At 38.9% G+C, this 20,257-nt stretch overlaps 1 protein-coding gene across 1 annotated transcript; it reads right to left on the bottom strand.

Moving 5' to 3' along the window:
- Positions 1-12,638: 12,638 nt before the first annotated feature.
- Positions 12,639-17,819, bottom strand: LOC106926512 (protein sprouty homolog 3). Its single transcript, XM_015001483.2, has one exon. It carries the CDS (start codon positions 17,697-17,699, stop codon positions 16,815-16,817), a length of 885 nt encoding a protein of 294 aa, XP_014856969.2. The 5' UTR covers positions 17,700-17,819; the 3' UTR covers positions 12,639-16,814.
- Positions 17,820-20,257: the final 2,438 nt, after the last annotated feature.

Genomic DNA, 20,257 nt, shown 5'->3' with positions numbered 1-20,257 from the left:
TTAATTCAAATCTAAATTGTCCCTAGGTGTGTGCATGGTTGATTGTCCTGTCTGTCTCTGTGTTGCCCTGTGACAGACTGTCAACCTGTCCAGGGTGTACCCTTCCTCTTGCCTGAAACATTAGCTGGAGATAGGCACCAGCAACCCTTCCGACCCCACTAAGGGACAAGAGTGTTAGAAAATGGATGGATATTGACCTAAATTTTCATATCAGTGCCTCCCTAGTGCTAGCTCCTACTGCAGCAAACCATGGCAACAAGTAATCACTGGAGGATGTTTATGAACAGTGTTAGATATTTCCATAGATGTTCAACAAGTTTATCATCAGGTCTCTGACAATAAGAATATTTAACAACTTTTGAGTGCTATTAGCTCATTTTTCAAAATAATTTTCTTTTCAGATGAGTAATGCGCTGCAGCTGAGGTTGTGCCTTCTAATGCGGGCCGGTATGTTGCACTCCAGAAGTTCAAAACAAAACTGATTCCCCTTCATGTGTCACAGTGGCCATGGTTGTACCGATTTAGAGCTAAATACAGCAGGACAAAAGGCACCGTTTATGTCTCATCTACCCAAAGAAATGTCTCACAATGATCTGTCTCACAATGATCTAAAGTCTGTAACTATACTTGCTGCTTTGCACCTTTCTTTTAACAGTTGTTCCTTGCGCTAAATTTTCCATTAAGTTTCCTTCATTAAGTTCTCTGTGATGGCCATTTATTTTTTATTTTATTTTTTTATTTTTTTAACAATCTTCTTTGGGCTCCTTTTCAGGAGAAGTACAGTATTTATTTAGTGAGCTGCATGCTTCATATTTTAGAGCTCCATCAGGAACGGACAGATGGTGTATAACATGACATTTCTGTGTAAATGATGCATGATTTGAACTAAGCATGACAAATAAATTATGACAGATTTATATGATAAACAACATCGACAATGTGGCGTACAGTAACATTTGCTAAGCACCTTGTCTATGTTGTGTCCAGGACGCCCCTCACTCTGTTTTTGCATCATTGGGAGCGCGTTGAGCCACTTCTGTAAAGTATCTATGGTGGCTCAATACTGCCACTATGTGGTCACAAAGAATATAGCAGCTTTACTCATTTATGATCATGTTTATGTCTATTTAGTTTGTTCCTCGGCTCCCCGAGGTGATCATCACAAAAAGTGCTAAAGAGTAAAAAAAAAGTATTTGGTGGAAAAACTACTCATGTAGGGAAAAATCTTTCGCTACTACTCACTATATGTAGTAGTGATTAGATATTTGGTGGAATATCTAATCAAATATTTTTTAAATAATATTTGACAATAATATGGGAAAATGTCCATGTTTTAACCTAGTATGTCAAAAAAAATCACACGTTTTAAATAAATAGTCGTTGATTCATTCTAAGCTTAATTTATTTGTTATTTTGGAATCTTTTTTTTTTCTTTTTTTTCATAAAGTTTGGGCAAATTTCTAAAGAGGTTTTTAAAGTTACATTTAGAAAAATATGTGTCCAATGTTTATAATTTTAAGGACATTTTCTAACTGAACAGGCTGAAAGTAGCTATGGTCCTATAACCGTATTGGCCAAGTTCATTTTTTATGTTTATGCTTTTTATTCCAAACTGATGAGAATTGTTTGGGGTGGGGAGAAAAGAAAGTGAATGACTGAGGTGAATGAAAGATGTTTCTGTGCATCCAGCTAATAACTCTAATATTGTGTCATTAAAGTTATTAGTCATTATGTATACATGTAGAAGTGTCATGTTACATTTTAGTAATTATTTAAACAAAATAATCTATATTAAATTTGACTAGCAGTGTTTTATCTGCCAGTGGATTTCCTGTATTTTTACTCAAAAGATCTTAACTGAGACAAATTGTTATTTCAGTTAACATTGTGCTAACTTTGTTTCTTTCTGAAATCTGTGAGCAAAATTACCTGCATCAGACTCCAAGGATGCATTTATAACTGAGTCCAGTAGAGGGAGATAGAGGATGATGAAAGCAGACTTGGTGTCACTTCCCTCAGCCTCATGGCTAACTAACAGGCTTTCTACCAACTTGGACCAGTGTTCACTAGGAGAGAAAACATGACGTACAATTGAACAGATATAACGGCTACATAAAGCGTAATTTACTGGTGTTATGTCATACATATTTTAATTATAGACACGTTAGTATCAAATCTTTAACTTTTTCAAGCTCAGATTTGTAGTGACGGATGGAATTAGACATTTTCTTTTCATATTTCAACCTACTTGATCAACTGAATTTGAGCTTCATTAGTTTGTTTACAGATATTTTTGTAGCAGGTTTATCACAGCTGTACCTCTGGATTTTGGATCTTATTTTACATCCAAAACCGAACTGAACTCATGTTGAGGAACTAGAACTATGTATGTTTTGTGAGTTTATGGTGATTGTAAATGACACATTTAGCTGCTATAGCATCTTCTGTGGTTTGTAGACAATTGTATTCACTGTGTTTGTGTTAGTGGTTGATGGACCGATCCAAATTATCAGTTATGTATCAGTTCTGATCAAGTAGAGATGTGTTTGGTACACTGAAAGAAGCTGACCTCTAGTCGCTCCCAGCTGGGACGTAGGTCCTCAGAGCAGATTGTTATGTAGATGAGTTCAACAGGAGCTGTCTTTGTCTGTAAACTGAGGCCACCAGCTGGACATCTGAGCTAAAGAAAAACTAGCTTCAAAAAAAGAAGAAAAAACTTTAAAAAACCTTCAGAAAGACGGAGGAAGTATTGATCAAGAGCCCTTTATAACATCGTCTGAAGGATCTTGCTGATTGGACCCGAGACTTCTGCACAGTACTTTGTTTAAAAACTGACCAGCAGAATAGATGTAGACAAGAAGGCCTTGGTATTTTTAGACAGGCCTGTGTGTGTTGAGCTGATATGGTGCTTGTGTGTGTGTTTGCACTGTGACCTCTCCTTCCTGTGGAGTCAGTGGGTCGTCTACCCAGAGTCCCCTGCGGGGCCAGCTATCAGGGCCCTCGTCCAGCGTTGTCCAGCTCCGACTGTGGGAAAGTTGCAGCTCTGGTTTGTCCCACAAGTCTCTCTAATATCTTAACAACCACCTCCTTTTTCCCATCCTGCTTCCTGAGCTTGACGTCTGAATATAACTCTGATAGGGCTGTGAATTCCCCGCTTTGTCCCGGAAAAGAATTTCACAGTTGAGATTTTCTATTTCTTCTCTCAACTGTTGTTTCAGAGTTTCTGCAGCTTCAGCTGCTGCATTTTCCAGGATAATTTGATGTCCATGTATTTAAATAATCCAGCAACAAACCCAACCATGACGGGTGGACAGACAGATGATTGGTTGGCTGGTTGCATGGTTGGCTGAGCGCTCAGAGCACTTAACCCCATTGCTCAATACCACACCATCATCAGCACCATGGGCCATTACTGTCCAGGAAATATGTTGAATTATTCAATCACTTCCTCTCTGCGTTGTCCACAGGATGCAAACCTTCACAGCAGCGATGCTCAGATTGGTGCTGGTCACAACCTACATTAGAGTTAAAGAGGTTATGCACTTCAAGAAATATATATACATATATATAATTTACTTTTTATACCTAAATGCAAATAAAGAAATTTTACTTTGTAATAATTTCTATTATTATATTTTAGCCTAAACAAGGATGCTTTGTAAAAGTATTTTTGCACCTTTGAACTTTCTCACATTTTGTTTCAAACATCCATTCATCCATTTTCTAACACCCTTTTCCCTTAGTGGGGTCAGGAGGGTTGCTGGTGCCTCTCCAGCTAACGTTCCGGGCGAGAGGTGGGTCATCCTGGAGAGGTCACCAGTCTGTCGCAGCATTTTGTCTCATTTCAATCACAAATTGTATTTCAGTTAGGATTTTATGTGGCCAGTCAACGTAAAATATTGTACAGTTGTGTCCACTTTGGTTCCGTTTACACAACAACGTTTCCAAAAATGTTTTCCATTGTGTATAGAAAAAAGAAAAAAAAGCATTTACACAACAGTGGAATGGAAATGCTAAAGGTACTAGAAACAATGTAGTGCACATGCCAGGCCTCTAGGAGGCAGTGAAACTTTGAAAAGTGTGTTTTCGTAGCGCCTTTTCTTATACAGAAGTGCACATAATGAAAGAACGGCACCAACCATGACTGTGACTTCAGGCACCTGTTTACCCATGTCTTATGTTATTTGTTTTTTGTTTGGGACAGGCTGCAGTAAAATGTCAGGTTGATGACATGGCTGACACAGTCGCATCCAAATGGTTTTGGTTTGTTGTTACACTGATATGACCAGCATGCTGTCTCTTGGACCTGTGGTTTCCAAGCTTCTGAGCTTCCACTTCACAAAGTAGCCCTCCCACATGACTCTCTCACAAAACCCCTTCAGACTAGCCATCAGCAATTAGCAAACACCTGGTGGACCTGGTGAGCTCATTGTATGAGTTACTTCTCAGTAAATTTCTGGTAAAAACTTTATTTAAGGGTTAATAAGAGCGCTGTTGTGATGACTTCCTCACTGCAGAGTTTCAGAAAGAGCAGGAGATTTTAGAGAGACGGAGATCCAATTTCAAGGCGTCAAAAAATGAAGTAACATTTCTTCTAAGTCATATTTAATTTATACAACATTTTTATACGGACTTGAAGTAAAATAGTAGCATGATTTTGCTATGAAATGACACTATTTGACTGGAAAATACATAATACATAATACTGCCCCTTGGATAAATAGAGCAGACTTGATTCACTTGGCACTAAACATTTTGCACTTAGGCTATAATCTATGAAGCCAACAGACCCGAGTTTAAAGCCTGTTTTTGTTATTTCATGTGTATCACCTAGTACAGATCTGATAAGGTCAAAGCATTTAAATCAAATCATTGTGCTTCCTCTCTGCCTTGAATTTTGAAATATCTGAAATTTGAGTTGCTGGAAAAACAATTTGGGAGGAATGAGTGTGATGATGGATGTGATTTCCAGATTCTAGAGAGAGGAGATGTTTGTCATCCCAGAAGAAGAAACAGGAAGAGAGTTAAAACCACTCTCCTGACCTCTTGACCTGACAACGTTCCCACCCTCCTCCATCTGTGCACCCTGCCTTATTCCGAGGGTTTTTCTTTTTGAGCTCCAGTCGTCCCACTGTCCGCTTCTAAAACTGATTCTAAATTATCCACAGCATTTCAGTTGTAATTTCTGAGGGAGGAATGTGCAACTGAGTTGATTAAATTAAAAAAATTACATAATGTGTATGTGTCTTTGAGCATTAAAAAGACAGACTATGTACAATTAATGATAATAAAAACTGTGCAGTAGCTATACAGACTTTTGCTTTAGATTAATTCTAAATAAGAATAATGTCAAGCAAGAGTCAATAGCAGAATAAGATGTTTGGAATTGGAAGAGAGGGCTTGGTAAGTTTCTTATTTGTGCAGCTCAGTACAGCTGAACACAGAAACGTTTATCTTAACCCTCTGATGCGTGAATGACTGACTATACAGTCTTCCGTGAGTGGGTCCTTTTTGACCCGGGTTACAATCAATGTGTTTTTATGCTACTTTTGTTATTTTGATTCAAAGTAATGTTTTGTATAATACTTTCTACTGTGTTTTATTTCACACAAGAATTATTTCATGTTTGAAATATTTTTATTTTTCACTTTTTTAAACGTTTTTAGAACAATTTGTAGAACATTTCTGACAATTTGTAGAACATTTTTAAAACAAAATGACAACAGCAGCAATTTTACAACAACGATGATGAAATGTCAATAATGGACAATGTTAACATCCATTATGTGTGTGTGGGTGTGTGTGTGGGCATGGGGGGGCTGCAAAAGAGCACGTTTCCTGAAACTAGCTAGCTAACTAAGCTAGCTAACATTATTGTCTCTAGTCTATTATGCTATGTGTATCACGCATGTGAATGTATGTATGTGTGTGATTTATTCATCCATCCATCCATCCATCTCCATCCATCCATCCATCCATCCATCCATCCATCCATCCATCCATCCATCCATCCATCCATCCATCCATCCATCCATCCATCCATCCATCCATCCATCCATCCATCCATCCATCCATCTTCTGTTTATCTGGGGTCGGGTCACTGGGTTAGCAGCCTAAGTAAGAAGGCTCAGACTTCCCTCTCCCCAGTCTCTTGTTCCAGCTCCTCTGGGGGAACCCATGGCATTCCCAGACCAGCTGAGAAACATCGTCAGCGTGTCCTGGGTCTTCCCCAGGCCTCCTCCTGGTGGGACGTGCCCGGAGCACCTCACAGGGAGGCATCCTGACCAGATGCAGAGTCACCTCAACTGGCTCCATTCAACATGAAGGAGCAGCAGCTCTACTCTGAATCTCTCCTGGATATCTGACCTTCTGACCCTATCTCTAAGGGAGAGCCTAAACACCCTACAGCGAAAACAAATTTTGGCTGCTTGTATCTGTGACCTCATTCTTTTGGACATGACCCAACACTCCTGACTATAGATGAGGGTAGGAACTTAGATCAACCGGTAAATCAAGAGGTACGCTTTTTGGCTCAGCTCTCTCTTCACCACGACAGATTGGTACAGCACCGCTTCACTGCAGACGCTGCACCAATCAGCTTGTCGATCTCCTCCTCCATATTTCCCTCATTGGTGAACAAGATCCTGAGATACTTGAACTCCTCCACTTGGGGCAGGACATCCTCCCCGACCCAAAGAAGGCACTCTATACTTTTCTGGCTCATTTATTTATGCATTTATTTCTATAGCTATGACTTTTTATTTTATTTATTGAGATGATAAAAGAAAGAACCTTGAACACATTGACCAACAGGTTTTGCATCTCATTCAACACATTCTCTCTCTTGGTTTTCTCATCCAGGGTTTCAGTCACACACAGAGACACACACAGACACACACACAAATAATACATATGCACAATAAAGTATAGGTGGTAATGTTAGCTAGTTGGTTAGATAACTAGTGTTGGCTAACTTTGAAGAAGGCTAATATGTTGATTCGTGACAATAACGCTGTCACAGTACTCAGGATTGACACACAAACACATTTGTGAGATAAAAAATAAAGATAATACTTACATGTAAGAGTTCTTGCTGTGTAAAATATTATTACTCAGGGGTGACACTTAGGTCTCAGTGTGTTTGGTTCACAAAAAAATGTTTTCCTGACACTCACAGTTGGTAAGAAACAAAGATTCCCATTAAATTCCATAGGAAATGAATGCGGGTCATTTTGGGCCCACTCACGTAAGAATGGGGTAGTGATATAAAACATGCTATTTCTTAAAATGTATTAAAGGTAAATTAAAAATTTGAATTGCATGATATCAATAACATATTTCTTGAGGAATTCCTTGAATATGAAGTGATGAAAACTTTTCATTACAAAGATATTGCAAAATAATGACCTCACCGGGTCAAGAAGGACCCATTTACGCATCAAAGGGTTAAAAATGTGTGCCCATTTCAAGGGAAATAAAGAGACTTTCAAATAGTATAACATTTATTGTCAAGAATCATTATTACAATAAAACTAATTCGTGCACAAACAAATTTTCTCACTCTTTCTGCTAATATACAAAGATGCAATAAAGACACTTAGCAATAGCTGTAGAAAATAGACAAACACTTTCATTACACAAGTTTTGAACTTAAGTCCTAAACAACTTTAGTGCATTTCCTGCAGCTTCTTCAGGGTTCATCTTTTCTTCTTCTTGGGTAACAGATGTGAGCGTGACATTCTTGGAGTCATGTCATGATTGTGAAATTAAAAGTTATAATTTTTAAAGTGTCTGAACAAAGCCGGGTTCCTGTCCCCCCCAATATTGAAGAGAGCCACATTCGTCCCCCCCAATAATTTCTCTGCTGTTGCGAAGAATTTTAAAATCTTCCACTCGCGTGCTTTTATTTTGAAGGCGCACAACAGCGCATTCAGCGGAGCGCTTCCTCCCCCTCCCCCCTCTGAACGGCTCAGAGTAAAGGCAGCAGCAGACGGAGTCAGAGAAACTCCGTTTGAAGGAGGTAAACTGTCTGTCAGGAATGTTGCCATGAATATCGCTCGTTTATAACATCTTGTTGTCAGTTTACTTTCATATATAGAACTAAATCTTTTAGGTTAAGCCGTTTTAATTCTAGGATAGTCACATGTCCAAAATTTTACTGCTAACTTTGTTTAAAAGTTAGCTAGTCTAGTCACAATGATTTAGAATGAGACTGAAACAGCAACGAAATTAGCCTTTTTATTATTTAAAGTGAGCAACATCTGATCATACTCGACCACTTAACGTGTAATTATATATTATATTATACTATATTATATTATATTATATTATATTATATTATATTATTTAGATATTTAGGAGAACAGCAGTGCTAGAATGATGTTGAAGAAAGGTGAAGAAGCTCTGGTGAGATCTTCATTTAGTTTACTGAAATATGTATTAACTGTTTTTAATTTTTAAATAAGCTAAACTATTTTATTATGAGAGGAGCAGATCAGGGAAGACATAAGAGAGCCAGGTGGAGTTTCAGTGTAAAGATATAAAAATTATATTAATTAATTATATTAAAATTATATTAATTACAGGAGACAATAAGAAAAGTGCTTGAGGAGAGGTTTAAAGATAAATTAGTGAAAATTTTTGCTACACAGTAAATAGAGTTGAGATGTATAATAATGCATACATCTGAAAATTAAGTTGTTTAAATTCTCATTCTGTATGATAAAAACATTTTTTTATATATTTAGTTCACATTCTGACGCTGTACATTACTGTAGTGTCTGTTGTAAATACATGAATCCATGCAGGAACATCAGGCTGCAGAGAGTCAGAGGGAGGCAGAGACAGAAACACATATCTGTAGATATTTTAGTTAAATGTTTGCTGAAAATGACAGGAGAAAAAAAACATTTAGTCTTTTTGCTTCAGTGTTTTTCATGGATCTTTAGTAAGTTACTGAATGCAGAGCTGGAAAGTGAGACTGAGTTAACAGTGAGGAGCTAAGGTATCTGTTAGACATGAAAAGTATAATTTTTATTTATTTTGTAGATCAAACTGTTGCACTGATGTAGAGAGATGTTCAAGAAGAACAAAACTTGTTTAGATTTTGTTTTTGTTGGTCAAACTGCTGTATTGAGTTTAAAACTGCGGAGTCGTATTTTATGAGCTGTTTTTACTTTGGTTTTAGAAAGAGGTAGAACCAGTTCAATTACCAGTCAATTTATATCAATGCATTTTGACCAATAATCAAATGTCTTTTGACCAATAAAATATATCAGAATCTGGTAGCCTGTCTGTGCTACCATAATATTTAGCTTGCCAGTTGTGAGGCAAATGCTAAAGTGAGTGTTCATCCTGGAATGACGGTCATTGTACTATGCATAACTTTAATCTGATTATTGGATTGTAAATAGTAACATGTTAGAATACTTGTTACTGAAACAAGGGTCAGATTAGAGTAACGCGTTACTGATGTGTTGATGGCATCAGGCACGTGCAGAGGGAGGGGCTGGGGGGGCTTGAGCACCTGCCCCTTTTGCTCCTTGCCCCCAAGTGCCCTTTTGGTCAAACTTTTTTTTTTGGTCTTATTTTCTAAGCCCTCTTCTGACACATAATAACGTACTAAAATTATTTGTTGTTTACATTTTTAATAGTTTAGTTCTGTAAAGACAAAATATGTCTGGTGGTTTAGCTCTGATTTACATATCCTGCTAAACTGCGGGTTTGAATATGGCAATACTTTCTTATAACAAAATAGACCTGCAGAAAGAAATTACTAATAAAATATCTTACATATGCATAGTTGTATGGTCTTTTCCTTAGCTTTGATTGTGTATCTCACAATTTTGTAAATTATCATTGTTTATTAAACTCTGAAAGGTGTGAGGCTTTGTTAATATTCTGTCCTAGAATGCGGTGAGATGTACCCTTTTTTTTGAGCACCTGCCCCTTTAGTGGTCCCTGCACGGCCCTGGATGGCATAATTGTTTGACAATTCTGCTCAAGCTATTTACTGATCTGTCAGGTTTCCGATATGCGTCCCCCCCAATGACAGACTCGTTCCTACGCCCTTGCTTATGCAGCAGCTTCCTGTCCTTTATCCGTCTTTAACTGGTTTTTTTCACTTGCCTGTGAGAGTCAGTGATTAACTGCATGGACTCTTGATGGGCAGGTGATTTTTGTTTCAGGTTTCTTTGACGTAGGTTTAGAAATGATTATGCAGCTGTGGATTTTATGCTAATTTTTCTATTCTGTAATAGAAACTTTGACAGTAATAGAGACTGTTCAACTGGTTTTTCTGCATCTTCCTCAAATTGTCTTTGAATATGTGCTGAAAAATGTTGGGATGGAGGGAAAATTGTAAGTATTGTTTTACCATTTGATTTGAGGACAAAGTGCAGATCAAGTCCCGATACGGCAATGATCTTGATCTCTGTGTTTGTGACCGAATGTCACCCCAGACATGGCACCACAGAATTGTGAGCTGGTAAATGGGGTTTATTGGTAAAAGCTTGTGGCGAGCGTGCATTATTGATGTTCTTTATGACACTTTCATTGCTCACACACAGACGGTCGGCAGAGTGTGTGTGTTAACTTCTATTTCACGTATAGCTGCATGTGCAGGGCTGTGTGTCGAGTGTCGTCATGGTTTGTTTGAGGTTGCTGGGGGCGGGTGCAGAGGAAAAGATGCATTTAGTCTGCTGAGAAGTATTTTGATTTTAGGTAATAAAAAGGGAACAGATTTGCATAAAAAACACAACACACTCTGGTGTGTTCCCATTCAAATATATCTCTTCTAGGTCTCTTTTTGTGTTTCTGTAACTCCCATCCATTTATATTCACTTCTTTAGGAAGCCATTAGTCTGAGCCAGCCGTGATTACTTATTTATGGGCCCAGCAGAGTACATTGAGGGGAGTGGAGCACCAGGATGGGGGAGCAAACTGTTGTTTGACTCCTCCGTTGGATTTTACCTGCAGATGATATTAAGGTTCACAACAACGCCAGCAAAAACACAAGCACACTGAATCCACACCCTGTTTCAGGAGATGTTTAACTTGATTGCAGGTTAGGGACATGAGGTCAGAATGGGTCATGTTCGGGATCTTCATAGCAAATGAAGCTTTAGGGAAATCAGACCCGCTAATGGACACCAGTAGTGATCCATTTGTCGGAACGCAGATTGTGAATGAAGGGTTATCTGGGGCCAACATGGATGCTGGAACGCAACACAACACTTAGTGTAGGCATTTAAGTGTCAAAATATGTCAATTTAAATTTTGGTACTCTATTTTTGTTTTGGTACTCCTCATCCTTTCCCCTGCTCCGCATTTTGTTTTGTATGCAACAAGGAAAAAAAAGTAAATTGGACTGTCTTGTTGACGCCGTGGTCGCTGTTATTTTTTGGCTTGTTACTTTGTGTAATATGACGCCCCATCAAACATTTCACTTGACATTGTAAAACTGATATATTAATAATGAAAATTTTATTAATGACCCACCTAACTTTAAAACTGATTTTGCAACGTAATTGTGTTTAATTATATTTGTCTGTTTTTAATAAAAATGCCCTTGTATTTGGACTTTTAGGGGTGGAGCTCTAAGGGTGAACAGAAAGGCCTACTGGCAGGGACAGATCTTATGTGATATTAAGAAGTTCATAAGACGTTGTTATGTTTGGAATTCATATTTTATGTAATTATTTGGCAATTACAATATACTTTTATTGGTTCAATGCAGTCAAATCTGTTTTCAACTTTATTTTTATTAGTATGTTTGAGACTTATCAGATAGCAGGCAGATACTGGAACACTTCCTATCAAATTAAGAGCGTGCCATTTCAAAAGAACCTGATCTCAATGTGTTTTACAATTTGAAAGAACACAGATTAACATTTAACTCCAAAATGATAACATCCCCCATCGATTGCACCGATTAATTTTCTTGCAGCACTTCTCCAAGTATGAATATAAAACAGCAGCCACTGACTCTGAAGCAATCCCTCACACTGAGCAAGAATGTAGAAACAGTGAGAAAAGAAACTCTCATTTAAAGAGGAAGAAACTTTCAGCAGAAGCTGGCTCATTGTGAGTGTCTGTCTGCCGCCACCGACTGACGTTTGAGAAGCAGCTAATGACAATTATAGTGGCTTCATTTAGGTAAAACAAACACAACATACAGGAGTTTGTGTTATATGAATAATTCTTTAATAAAAAGTAGCAGTTCCACAAGCAGATGATTTAACTTATAACAGGACATATTCTCATGTTATAAGTGAAATCATCTGCCAGTGGAGCCAGTACTTTTTTATCAATATTAATAAATTACTGGCTTAAGCTCCTAAATTTTCCTGAAAAGTTACTTGTAAGTTAGTTTTGCTTTATTTCACTAGAAACTAGACGAAAAATGCTTTTTGTGTTTTTGCAGTATGCCAGGTCCTTGCCTTGCAGTTCTCAGTCAACCTTGCCTTGCCTGCAAGTGCAATCCTGCAGAACGTTCATGAGACGGTTGATGACTCAACCGTAGATGAGACAGGATGAATGGAAGTTAGTCTGGCCTCATCGTTAGAATAAAACTGTCATCTTGATTACTGGTAAGATGGAACAGCTGCATGATAAAATCAGACCATATGAACTCAGCGTTCGTTTGAAAACTGTTGTTTTATTGGTTTGTCTTTTGCCAGGAGGGCAGCAGCAGCCACACCACACTGAGAGGAACAAAGAAACTCAAACAACAACATTGGTGCTCTTGGCTTTCACTGAGTGCTGTAAAATAAATACAACATGGTTAATGTTAGCACAATTGTTGCAACCATTCAAATAAATATATAGATGAAGCAAAAACAGCAGTGAAACCAACTGTGAAATGCATATTGCCTATATATATATATATATATATATATATATATATATATATATATATAGATAGATAGATAGATTTCTTTATATATTTGTTCTATATACTCTCCCTAGATTCTTTAACAACTTACAAGATGCCAATTAGCACCAGGAACGATGCTTGCTACGACCCAAGCAGAAGTGGAGTGGTTATTGTGGGAGCCTTCAAACATTTAGCAGCAGACAGATTCCTGACGATGCATAGGATTGAATTCATACAGACACATACAGAATCATCTGGTCAGGGGAGTTGAGGAGAATGAGGAGCAGCAATGCGTGCCAATCAAAACTCTTTCAACTGAAATTAGTTCTTAGTCAATGTTTCGTCATTTTTTTAATTGCAAATTGAAAGTGTTTCTTATGATTTTACAGAAAATGTATCTATTGAGGTCAGGATTAAAATATAATACTTGCAAGAAGCAAAAACAGGAAGACATTTAAGACGTGAGGAAGCAAGGAATATGAAGTAATAAGAAGAGGAGGAAGAATAAAAGAGTGCACTGTAAAGAAACATGAAGAAACGTATCTAATTTATGGTAAAATATCAGCAGCTGTGGTTGCCAGAATTTTACTGTATTTATATGGTAAAATTGGAGATGATTTTTTTTTTACAATGTAAACAGGACAGAAAGAGGGACAGAAGAATGAGGAAGAAAAAGCAAAGTGAAAAGAGGGAGTAAAGAGAGAAAGGAAGGAAGGAAATGAAGGATGAAGAAGGAAAATGAGCAAAAGAGAAGGATAGAGGGAGAAGAAGGAAAAGGGTAGAAGTGAAAAAAGAAAATGAGAAAAAAGATGGAAAAATGCAGGAAATCAACAGGAATAAAGTTAGGAGAATCATAAACTCAGTTCATGATTCAGAACATTAACATTAGTTTGCCAGGATGTGCCAATAAAATATGAACACTTAAAAACTATTAATTTAAACTACGTTTGTCTGGAACTGAGTTTGGCTGAGTTTGACTTCTCCTCCACAGTTCCCCTCTCTGTGTGTTTCTGTACACAACAAACCAAACAGCTAAAGAGTTCAAGCTAAAGCGTATCCAGAATGAAACAGTTGTTCCTCACATGCTCTTCACAAGCACCAAGGTTTGACTGCAGGCATTCAGCCACTGAAGCAGAGATTCTGTGCAGAATCCATCTGAGTCCACAAAAATGAAGATGCAATTGAAAAACATTATTTTAAAAATGTTTACCCGAACACGCCAGTGTTTTTAAATCAGGCACCCAAGCTGTTCTGCTGCTTTTGAAGCATAGTCATTCACAGTTGCATGCATATACCAGCAAAGTATCAAAAATGGCTCCAATGAGGAACTTCTTTTTTGTTTTCAGAAAGCATGGTTTTATCTGTCTAGAATATAAAAATGGGTCCTCATATGTATCTTCATTGATGTGGACGTAACACTTAGGGATTTGATTACTGAGCATCTGATTATGTTGTTTGGACTATTTGCAGTAATTATGGCGGAGACAATAGTAAATGCAGAAAAAGTTGCAACATTGTGACTTAAAAAAAGGGAGGAAAACATTTATAAGTCAAAACTCAACTTTCAGTGTAGGATCAGTGATGTATGGAAAAATCTAGGGCAACTCTCAGGCAAAAACTGGACAGTATCACTTCATAACAGAGACATGAATAACAAATGCTGCTAAAATAATATTACAGTGCTGGAATATGTGTTTCTTATTATTTTTATTATACTCAGAAGTTTTCAAGTGCGTATCGTGCAGAATAATATCCCCTTTTACCATTTTTGTCTTTATTAACTAACACAACAGGCCTATGCTAGCTGGTCAGGCTTTCTGCTCAGGTACCAGGGCTGCAGTTGGTTTGCTAACAGACATGACATTTCGGACACTGCACCTTAGTCAACATTACCATGATTCTTGGCATAATAGCTCATTTTCATCCTTTGTCCTAAGACAAAATTACAAAATGAGCAAAAAAATAATGAAACAACTCAGTGCACAATGAAAATAGTTGTTTGAGACACAGACCTTCATAAGGTTTTTCTGATGTGGCTCACTGTGGGACCAGGTGCACAAGGCAAAACCCATTTGTTGCTAACTGCACATGTCAGCTGGGTGTTAGACTTGTTTCTAAAACCCATCATGCTTGTGAGAGTTGCCCTAAAAGTTTCAGAAAAGATCACAATTGTGTAGGAACACAGGAAATTTCTCACTTTAATGGAAAACAATATTACTGTCTGAAAATAACACTGAATAAAAATAGTTATACAGCTGAAGGTCCACAATTACATATAAAAATATAGCAAAGTAATATTTAACATATCAGGTCAGTGTGTACGTCTGTGCTTATTCATGCACAGACAGGCTAAAACGTATTCATTCTTAAACCTACACACACACACTGTAAAACATATGCACACGCCCAACCCTTCACACAAATACACACCCATACTCGTGTGACTGTTGTACTCATTCGCCTTAGATGCTCCCTTTTTGAGAATGTCTGTTGCATTTCTCTTGCTTTGAAACCTGAAATAAAAAAGGATGACCTCATTGCAACATCAACCACCTCTTTTTCCCCCTCTTAGCATCCCTCTCTCCATCTGCCAAACACCACAACTCCTCCTGCATCCTGTCCACCCTCTTCCCTCCCACACTCCAGTCTTCTATGGCCCATTAAGAGCTAACAGGAAGCTAATTGCCTGTTTGATCAACTCTCTGTGGGCCTGGAACTAGAGGCTTTTAGCCGACTGAGCTTTAGAGGGAAGACAGATGAGGCAGGAGGGAGATACAATATAAATGCCTCGTGTCTACTTTCTAGTTGGATTGTCTTATTCTCTTCCATCTGTCTGGGTTGAGCCTTCATCAGATGTCATTATGACCGAAAACTTCAAACAATCAAAAGGCAAGCTCTTCTCGTGGTAATTTTGCTTATTAACAAATCTAACCCTCATAAACCAAGGTATTACCTGATTGGTGGATGAGTAAATAGATAAGAAAAAGAGGAGTGGAGAAGGAAGATGGAGTTCGGTCAGTGGGGTGAGGCTGGCGACAGACTGACTTCAAGAGGAAACCTGACCAGACTCCTGGAGCTTGACTAAAGCAGCACAGCTAAAAATAAAGACAAGGGAGGCTTCTTCTGCTGACAAAACAACACACACACACACACACACACACAGGTTGTACAGTAGGAGGAGACACACAAACACATTCGCACGCTGCCTTGACACAATGGATGCATCCTCTCTGGTTTAATAATCCCCAGTTCAGTTCTGGGTGGAAAACATTGTCCATCCACCTCACAGTGCTTTTCTTTTACAAATGAGCTTAATAGCATTTAAATTCACTTAGTCAGTACAGTGGATGGTCCCATTTTTTGGTTTCAGATTGTGAAGACAGTCACTTTATGGCCTTTATGCTTTGCTTAGCCCTAGTCAAGCAATCAATGTAGCAAAAAGATTTAATGTGTTCCCTTTTTGTCCTTAGATTGCAGTAAGTCCTCAGAACATCACTTCAGGATTAGTTTCAGTACTTGCTCTGAAATTCTGTTTCTGGAGAACGGAACTCCTGTTGGCGAGGATTGTACACACCGCCGCGGGTCAGTCACTCCTCTCTGTGCTCCACTCGAACCTTCTGCAAAGGGTGGGGAGGAAGGAGGTTTAACAATAAATAAATAGATTTTATCACGCTGAGATAACAAGACAGAAGGCAAAGAGAGGTTGTTCTTGTCTGAGAGTCTGGGTTAAAGGTAGAGCTCTTGTTTTCAGGCATTAAGTCTCCAACATGAACAGGCACAGTAGGTCTTTGGTCCCCCCTGAGTTGGAGATCTAAATTCAAAGTGTTTTAGGAGAACAACACTTGACGTTGGGTTTGTTAGGTTGGTATTTATAGGCAGGTGGACCACAATGTCACCATTTTTTTTGGTTTGATTTTCTCCCCCAACTCTAAACGTGTCATAGTGACTTTTCCAGGTCTTTGCTTCGTAGCGGTGGGTGACCGGCGTTAGGGTTGGAGGCAGAAATTTTGCGGCAGACTGTGTTGGTGTTGCTGCACCTGCAGCCAGGCCGTGTTGCTCGGTCATGTACGCACTGGCATAGTGCAAGACACATCTTGGCAGGGGGGTAGCAGCAGAGGCAGGGCAGACAGAGTGCCAGCAGTGCCATGGTGCTCCAGCGAGCGCAGGCGTGGGCTGCAGAGCAGGAGCATGGCCGATCAGCGCAGTTATCCTCGTCATCTTGGGCAGAACAGTGATAGAACAGGCCTTTCACACAACACAAGCATGTACCATACTCCACGGCGCTCTCGGCAGAGCAAAGACAACGTTGCTCACAGGCCCAGCATGAAGGCAGGCGGCGGGGGCTGCAGCATTCTTGACACTTGCAGCGGCCACATCGTTCACAGATGAACAAATGTTCAGCTTCCTCGTCTGTCAGGCCTTTACCAAAGGAAGTGTTGGACTTAAGCTCCCCTTTAGGCTGAGAGTGGATGACTGAACTGAATCCGGAGTGAGAGGGCGTCAAACCTGCCAGAAGCCGCTGATCGGATGTGGCACTGGTCCGAGAAATCGAGGAGCTTACGGTGCTGGAGCGGCTCAGGTGTGCCAGATGAGCATGCTGCTGCTGACTTTGACTGCGGGACAGAGCAGAGGAGAAAGAAGAAGGCTGGGAGTGATGGCTGTATACTATACGGTCCTCGTGGGCATAGTAGAATCCAGATTGGGATGCCGGTTCCAACGCCACTGGTCTGTCCACATAGTCATTGTTCGCCCGGATGGTCCGTATCTGGTCAAGTGAGAGTACTGAGTCCTGCTCATTTCTCAGGGAATGAGTGTGTTCCATCCTGGGGAGCCAGCAGTGTGGCACCGGGGCCGGATGCCAGGGCAAGGGGCTCCCAAATCTCAAGGGACATCAGACATATCTGCAAATACACATAAGAAGAGAGAAAGCTGCTTCAGTTGTTGGTGCTTGAGTTATCTGAGATGATCAAAAGTTGTCAAAACATTTCAAGTCCAAGTTTATTTGTGTAGCACATTTCAGCAACAAGGCAGTTCAAAGTGCTTTTCATCATAAAAACGTTATGCAGTCACCAGTTATGAAACAAGCAATAAGCATTACATCTTGTCAATTGTCATCGTCAAAATCATAGATACTCATCATGTTGATCAGTGTTCCATTTAGAACTAACCAAAGACAACTCCAAACAGACAGGTTTGTAGCCTTGATTTGGAGGAACTCAGTGTTTCAGCTGTTCTGATACTTTCTGGAAGTTTGTTACTGATTTGTGGAGCAGAGATTTTTGGACATTTGGTTAATTAATTTTGGCAGCAGAGGCTACAAATAATCATCCACCGTGTCACTCTGACCGTGGAGGATCTCTGCTTCTCAAACTAACAGTTATTAGTCTGCCAGAAGCAGAGAGAGGCGACCCGCTAATTCAGCATCTGTTAAACACAGCTGCTGCTGGTGCTGGTTCTGCTGCTGCTGCTGCTGCTGCTGCTGCTGCTGCTGCTGCTGCTGCTGCTGCTGGAAATCACTCCCATCTGCAGACTGAGGCTAAATCCTTCCATTCCATTCTCTTGAATTAACTAAAGTTTTTTAATGCTATTTGAGTCTTTACATTAGTGTGTTTTCAATAACACACTAAACTATTCCTACCTTCATAGGAATAGTTTTAGTATCACTTGGGGAAAAGTGTAAGTCAAAACCTAATGCAATTAATTTTAGTATTTTGATGACCAAAGATTATTTTTAATGATGCAACTCTGAAAACCACAGGTAATAAAGCCCAAACATTTGGCATCAATAAATGTCCATGGAACTGAAGACATGTGGTTTCTGTGGTTTGAATATGTAAAAACGGTTCGGTGGGTGTGGTTTCCTGGTAGTGTTACAGATTTCTGTTACAAAAAGAGAAAGAAATGAAAAATTCCTCCTCAACTTGTTGAGTTAATCTCTTAAGAAGTTTCACTTGGTCTAGACATCAAACTGGAAAGAAAACAGCAATTGTAAAGGCACAAAGAGGACGAAATATGTTTAAGACGAGCTGGTTTATACTTTTGAAAGTTTGGTTGTCTCATAACAGAACGGTAATAAGAGGTGAATGGAGACCAGCTGGTTGATTAGTAACTACCGATTGTTTACAGAAATACTCAAGTATAATTTTTGAGGAAACATGGCTTAGTATAAAATAATCAGAAAATTATATGGAATTAAATCGAATTATTTGATAATTAGATTTGAGAGTAAATATAGTCATATATTGCTATAATTAATCCAAATTAAAATAGGTTTGAACAAAATGGCAATATGTGGCTGCAAAAATGCAAAAGACACACCATCTGCAACAATCATGCAGCAAGGCATAAACACACAGTAAAATATCTGTCCATGCAAATCTCCAAGGTCAAGAGGTCACTGCCTCATCCTATAAAAGATAAATGGAAATGTGTTTTGCACAGAAGATTGTTAAGATGGCTAAAAGAGTAACAACAACAGTACTATATAACCTGGTATTGTTTTTGAGGCAGGAAAAATATTTTATAAGTTATCGGCATGAAGGGGGATGATGTTTGACTCCAAATATATGTGGCACCTGAAGCTAAAGGCACATAGTCAAGAAGAAATAGAAGGACTTTGGAAAAAGTTGTGCAAAAGTGACAGAATTATGTTTATGCTTTTATCCAAATTGAGTTATTTATTTTTTTCTATTTCTTTTTGGACCTAATGTAGGTGGATAAAACCCAAGAACAGCAGTTCATCACAGGAAAGATAAGTACACTGATTAATTAGCACTTTCTGAGTAACAAAAAATACTGAAAAAGCCCCATTTACCCCTATGTATTAAGAAATATACAGAACAAATTGCAGCATTACAGTTTCTTTTTGACTCAGTGTGACCAGTCAGCCCCTTGGTTTCCTCCTTCCGCAGGTCCAGCCATAAAGCAGCAGATAAGGAAGGATGGGGCTGGTTAGACGAAGATGCATTTTTCAAATTAGTTTGAGAGGAGAGGTCCTGGTGACTAATCTCATCAGACAGAGCGGTGGCTGCAGCTCACTCCTACTCTGCGCGCCTATCAGACCATCTAATTGTTAAAAGGGAAGAGGCCTGTGGTTCATTTTCATGACCTCATATTTACTTACAACTCATGCCACCCTGAACATGGCACAGATCCCGGAAGTCATGAGAGATGGTTGAACACAGCAGAGCCTAATTCTTTTCAAGCTCAACTAATTGGAGGGAAGGACTTTCTGCTCCAATATAATTTTTCACTCAGGATATTAGACTAAGGGAGGGCTACACTTCTGCAATTTTGTTTTACACTTTTTGCTTACCTCAATGTTTTTTGTTTTGTTGCGTTAAAAAAAAAAAAAAAACTAATTAGAGGATTGTTTTTTTT

Source organism: Poecilia mexicana, unplaced genomic scaffold (genome assembly GCF_051168715.1).
Source record: "Poecilia mexicana isolate PSO_F unplaced genomic scaffold, ASM5116871v1 scaffold_14, whole genome shotgun sequence".
NCBI lineage: Eukaryota > Metazoa > Chordata > Actinopteri > Cyprinodontiformes > Poeciliidae > Poecilia > Poecilia mexicana.
The sequence above is the reverse complement of the archived record's forward strand: the minus strand, read 5'-3'. Positions and strand labels throughout refer to the sequence as shown.